Source organism: Polypterus senegalus, unplaced genomic scaffold, assembly GCF_016835505.1.
Source record: "Polypterus senegalus isolate Bchr_013 unplaced genomic scaffold, ASM1683550v1 scaffold_5076, whole genome shotgun sequence".
Taxonomy (NCBI): Eukaryota; Metazoa; Chordata; class Cladistia; order Polypteriformes; family Polypteridae; genus Polypterus; species Polypterus senegalus.
In genome coordinates this window covers 12,950-18,453 of record NW_024385699.1, presented here as the reverse complement: position 1 = coordinate 18,453, position 5,504 = coordinate 12,950, and the positions used below count along the sequence as shown (strand labels likewise).

Below are 5,504 nucleotides of genomic sequence, written 5' to 3'. Positions count from 1 at the left end.
AAAAGCAGATTAGCAGCTGAGTGGCCGACGACTCTTAGAAACACAAACGCGGTCTTGGGGTGGAGCTGGGCATGGGGGGCTTCTATTCAGCAGTTAGTTGGGTTTGTTGGATGCCAATTTTTTGATTTTTCTTGCAATGATCTTCAGTTTTGTTTCTTATATTTAATTTGATGTATAAAAATGCTGCTAATGTTCTTTTGTTTAATGAAGGAATTTTAAAAATAGGAAATATGTGATATGGTGCCTTTCACGTCTATCTGGCCATTATATTTAAGGTGCCTTTGCCAGCATAAGTATCTGTTATATAGTGCCTTTCATCTCTAAGTGAGGCTGACTGTGACCTTAGGTGGCACAAAGCGGGGACTTCAATCAAAGGCCATCACGAAATGTAAACGTAAAATGCTGGAATAAAGGCGCTATACTAAACATGCAGAGATGCCGGGTAGCTGGGGGCATCGTGTGGCGCTTTGCTGCCATTGCCCAGTATTTGGACTCAGACAGTCCCACCCTTTATTTTAGAGCGCCTTTCGACATGCAAAGCCCCGGCAAGGCGCTTTACAGTCACCGGGATGTCACACAGTTGTTTCGGGGTATTGCGACTTGCTCAGGGACTGAACTGGCAGCCTTGACCGGGGAGCACAGGCTCTGCGTAGAGGCTGAGATCAGGGCGCTATAAAGGGTGTCCGTGTCTGATATCTGGGAGCAGAAGCCCCCTGAGCCCGGCACATTTAAAGAGAGGCGCCATATAAAGTCAATGCGATACGCGCGCGCCTCAATTCCTCGCTCCAGCACTTAGTTGTCTCGAAGGCTGTGCGCGCGCCCGGCTCGTGACGGTGCGTTCGGGAGGGTGATGAGGGGCGTGTCGAGGAGCCCCGCCCACTCGGATTCCCATCATGCCCCGCGCCGGAGTTTAAGTGCCCACGTGCGGAAGGCGCGGGCTGCTGCTGTTGCTGCTGCTGGTACTGGCGGGCCTGTCGTCATGGCTTCTGCGGAGATTGGTGAGTGGCTGCATGGCGCTAGATGCCCGTCTGAGTTGAACCCCCTTACCCGCGACCTCTTCCTCCAGAGCCCCTCGTTGACTTTTCGCCAATTTTTTTTCTTCCTTTTCAGCCCTCTTCAGCGTGTCCGATAAGCGCGGCCTCGCGGAGTTCGCAGGACGCCTCGCCGCCGTCGGCCTGTCGCTGGTGGCCTCGGGGGGCACCGCGCAGACCTTGCGGGATGCTGGCCTGTCAGTCCGGTATGTGTCCTGTATGTGAACGTGTGCTCGCCCCCCCTTAACCAGGTCTCCACTTGCTACTTTTCTGGGTCTTTTCCCCTGCAGGGACGTGTCGGAGTTGAGCGGCTTCCCCGAGATGCTGGGTGGTCGTGTGAAGACCCTCCATCCCGCCGTGCACGCAGGTGAGGTTCTGGGGAGTGTGGTGGGGCGGGATCGTGTGACGCCCCCTTGTGGCTAACGCTAGCTCGTGTGTCCTGCAGGAATCCTGGCGAGGAAGACCCCGGCGGACGACAGCGACATGGAGAAGATGGGACTGAGTCACGTGAGGTGGGCAGAGGCGGTGGCCCGCGTCAGGAGGTGACCCCGATGTCGCGCTGACCCTTGTCTGTTCTCTGCTCTCAGAGTGGTCGTCTGTAACTTGTACCCATTTGTGAAGACCGTGGCGTCGCCAGCGGTGACCGTGGAGGAGGCGGTGGAGCAGATTGATATCGGTGAGTCAGGTGACAGGGGGGTCTGACCCTGCACACACACGTGACCCCTGCACTGGGTGACCTACATGTCGTGGGACTGTTTACCCAGTTGAGACTCCGACGTCGACAGACCACTGCTTGGAGTAGGAAAGTGAAAGGCGCTATAAAGTCCTGAGATTCTGTCACTTGAGGGGCTGCGCTGGCACAATCCGAAGATCTACTGAGGCCATTGTCACCTGCAGTGTAGAAAGGCACTATAAAGAGTCCCAAGCTGACCGTTTGGCCCCGCTGTCCTTAACCTAACGTCTGTCATGAGTGACTTTTCACGGAGCACTAAACCGATTGTCTGCTGTAAAGGCGCTATATAGCTGGTTCTGTTCCTTCACTTGGCACTCGGTTTGATGCCAGGTTATCATTATGTGGTGTGCCCATCATGGACACTATTCATGAGTCCCAGCTCACTGCCACGTTGGGTGACATTGGGAGTCTGAGACTTGGGACGGGTCCTCCTGTGAGGCCAACATGTTGATGCCGTTCAGCGATGAAGGGTATGCCAACTGACTGATGTGGCACATGCCTACTGCTCACACAGCTCTTCTCCGTTTGCTTTGTGCTGACGTTCTTTGGAGCCCATATTGGTGAAGTGCAGCAGGTGAGACCTGGCACAGCAAAGCCTGTAGGGGGCACACTTGCAGGTATGTGACCCAGGGTGGGAGGTGGCTGTCCTGTGGCCCATTGGACTGTCATCAGTATAGCCGTGCCAGTGGTCCTCCCTCACCCTCATTTCATTTGTCACGGTCACTCCATGCTAATGTTGCCCGGCGTCCCTCAAGTAGTGGAGAGTCTTTGATGGACAGCTTTCTTTGTGGCAGGTGGGGTGACCCTTCTGCGAGCTGCAGCTAAGAATCATGCCCGTGTGACTGTCATCTGTGACCCAGAGGACTATGCCACTGTTGCCAAGGAGATGGAGACCTCGGAGAAGAGAGACTCGACACTGGAGACCCGCAGGACGCTGGCTTTGAAGGTCAGTAGCTTGGCTGCCCCGGCACCTGGTGATGTGATCCCAGTGCTGCTTGTGCCAGTGTAAGTGCCCCCTAGAGGCTTGAATTGGTACTGCAGCACGTGGAGCCTTTGGGTGGGCCGGTGGACCAGTTGTCTTGGCGTGCTTGGCGCCTTATTCACGGTCTGCTGTGTCCCACGCCAGGCCTTCACGCACACAGCACAGTATGACGCTGCCATCTCGGACTTCTTCCGGAAGAAGTACAGCCAGGGGGTGTCCCAGCTGCCCCTCCGCTATGGCATGAACCCGCACCAGGCGCCCGCGCAGCTCTACACCCTTGGCCCGAGGCTGCCAATCACTGGTAAGATGGCAGGGGTGGGGCTTGTCGAGTGTCCTATAGTGGCTCACCAATGAGACTCTTAACTCCGCCCCTTTTGTCCCCTGAAGTTCTCAACGGATCTCCTGGGTTTATCAACCTGTGTGACGCGCTGAACGGCTGGCAGCTGGTGTCGGAGCTCAAGAGTGCCACAGGGTTGCCCGCTGCCACATCCTTTAAGCATGTGAGCCCTGCTGGTGAGGAAGGCTCAACTTGGCACCTTGCCTACTGATTGCCAGGTGGGCAGCCTACTGACTTGGTTTTGTGCCCACAGGTGCTGCCATAGCGGTGCCACTGAGTGAGCAGGAGGCCAGGGTGTGCATGGTGTTTGACTTATTTGGAGATCTCACTCCCCTGGCGATGGCGTACGCGAGGGCCAGAGGTGAGCAGGGTGGGCGGGCGTAGGGCCGCGTGGACTTGTGACTCGGCCGAGCTGGTGACGGTGACATGCTGACGTGTTCCCTTCTGATAGGAGCCGACAGGATGTCCTCATTTGGGGACTTCGTCGCTCTCTCGGACGTGTGTGATGTCCCCACGGCCAGGATCATCTCCCGGGAGGTGAGTGTGTGGCACGGGGTCTGGTTTGCCCTCCTCTGCCCCACCCGCCTGACCCTTCCTTCTCTTTTTGGCCGCTTGGCAGGTGTCTGATGGGATAATCGCCCCTGGCTTTGAAGAGGAGGCTCTGAAGATCCTGGCCAAGAAGAAGAGCGGTGCCTACTGCGTCCTGCAGGTGAGCTGCCCCCCTGCCTGCCAGTCCTGTGCCTTCGGCTGCTGCTGCTGCCTTTAACGTGCCCTGTGCGTCTGCCGCAGATGGACCCGGGCTATGTGCCCGCCGAGACCGAAGTGAGGGTCCTCTTTGGATTGCACCTGGCGCAGAAGCGGAACGACGCTGTGATTGACCGCTCGCTGTTCAGCAATGTCGTCACCCAGGGGACGGTGAGTGGCCAATGCTGGGCTTGGGCTGGGGGACTGCGGTTCCAGAGCTGGCCACATGGTGGCAGTGTAAGCTGCTGTTTTCTGTCGGCCTGCGGGTGCAGTAGAAGTGCATCCTGGGAGTGCTGCCCGCTGCTCTAATTCTGCGTCTCTTGTTGCAGCTGCCCGAGGAGGCCGTGCGAGATCTGATTGTTGCCACCATTGCTGTCAAGTACACGCAGTCCAACTCGGTGTGCTATGCCAAGGATGGGCAGGTATGTGGACTCGGAGGGCACAGATTGGCATCTTGGGTGGAGGCTCTGCTGGGACCCTTGGGTTTGCTGTGTGCCTTGTCACCCGAGCGCATACCCCCTTAATGTCTGTCCCGTTCCAGGTGATTGGCATCGGCGCAGGACAGCAGTCACGCATTCACTGCACACGGCTAGCGGGCGACAAGGCTGACAGCTGGTGGCTGAGGCACCACCCCCGGGTGCTGTCCATGAAGTTCAAGCCAGGAGTGAAGCGGGCAGAAATGGCCAATGCCATTGAGCAGTATGTGGGTGGCACCGTGGGGCAGGTAAGTGGGGCCCTGTGGCTGTTGGGGTAGAATCGTGCAGTTTGTGCCCATCTTATAGCGCGCCCCTTTCTCTTTTTACAGGGTGCCGATCTGCAGGCCTGGCAGGCTCTGTTTGAGGAGCCCCCCGTCCCATTGACTGCCGACGAGCGGCGCGATTGGCTGGGCACGCTGAAGGGGGTGGCCCTGAGCTCGGACGCCTTCTTTCCATTCCGGGATAACATTGAGCGCGCCCGCCAGGTACGTAGCTGGGGTGGGTGTGAGGGCACTGCCACCTGCCTCTTCCTCTGTACTGACATGTGCCCCCTGTCTCTGCAGAGCGGAGTGGACTTCATCGCTGCCCCCTCGGGATCAGCAGCCGATCAGGTAGTGATCGAGGCCTGCGAGGAGTTGGGGGTCCGGCTGGCGCACACCAAGGTCCGCCTCTTCCATCACTGAAACATTCCACTTCAATAAACGCACTTCATGGCCCCCCGGCTCCTGCTGCTCTTTTTTTCTTGCCTGGGTGTGGTGGGCTCGTTTAAACCTTTTATACGCGGTGGCACCCGCCTCATCTTTCATCTCTGCGGCGTTGCAGGTGATGGGCATCCCGAAGCCCCCTGCTAAGTGACTGGTGCGTGACTATGGGCAGCACTGGTCTTTGAAGACCTTTCCTTTTTGGGGTCTTGTGCCATAGGCTGGCTGTGTGGTGACCCAGTGAGGATGTCACTTGACACCTCCACATGCTGAGGGTGAGGGGCCGATTGGTGCCCACTGCTGCGGAGTCTTGGTGGTTCATTGAGAACTGGCCCCTTGTGCTCCCCCAATTCTGTCACTCGCCCCTTTTATCCTCCTCTGCATGGATGGCTTGGTCACTCTGAGCCCACCGCTGGGCACGTTTGGGTGCCTTGGTGATGTGCCACTGATCTCCATCTCTGTTCTGATTGGCTGTCGCTGAGTGGTTGGATCAGATTTGT

The 5,504-nt window shown here is 57.5% G+C and overlaps 1 protein-coding gene across 1 annotated transcript; it reads left to right on the top strand.

Moving 5' to 3' along the window:
* Positions 1-835: 835 nt before the first annotated feature.
* On the top strand, positions 836-5,019 carry atic (5-aminoimidazole-4-carboxamide ribonucleotide formyltransferase/IMP cyclohydrolase). The gene is made up of 16 exons (XM_039743378.1): positions 836-998; positions 1,111-1,237; positions 1,322-1,398; positions 1,477-1,543; positions 1,619-1,707; positions 2,559-2,710; positions 2,891-3,047; positions 3,134-3,259; positions 3,337-3,444; positions 3,535-3,620; positions 3,703-3,792; positions 3,873-3,998; positions 4,157-4,249; positions 4,369-4,551; positions 4,633-4,788; positions 4,867-5,019. Exons 1-16 carry the CDS (start codon positions 851-853, stop codon positions 4,984-4,986), a joined length of 1,905 nt encoding a protein of 634 aa, XP_039599312.1. The 5' UTR covers positions 836-850; the 3' UTR covers positions 4,987-5,019.
* Positions 5,020-5,504: the final 485 nt, after the last annotated feature.

What these genes read in the sequence shown, in the direction of transcription:
- atic (XM_039743378.1), top strand. Translation starts at nt 851, where the DNA reads ATGAGGGGCGTGTCGAGGAGCCCCGCCCACTCGGATTCCCATCATGCC. An exon ending in GGCGTACGCGAGGGCCAGAG is followed by an intron (nt 3,445 to 3,534) that starts GTGAGCAGGGTG and finishes CCCTTCTGATAG; the next exon opens with GAGCCGACAGGATGTCCTCA. An exon ending in GCTATGCCAAGGATGGGCAG is followed by an intron (nt 4,250 to 4,368) that starts GTATGTGGACTC and finishes GTCCCGTTCCAG; the next exon opens with GTGATTGGCATCGGCGCAGG.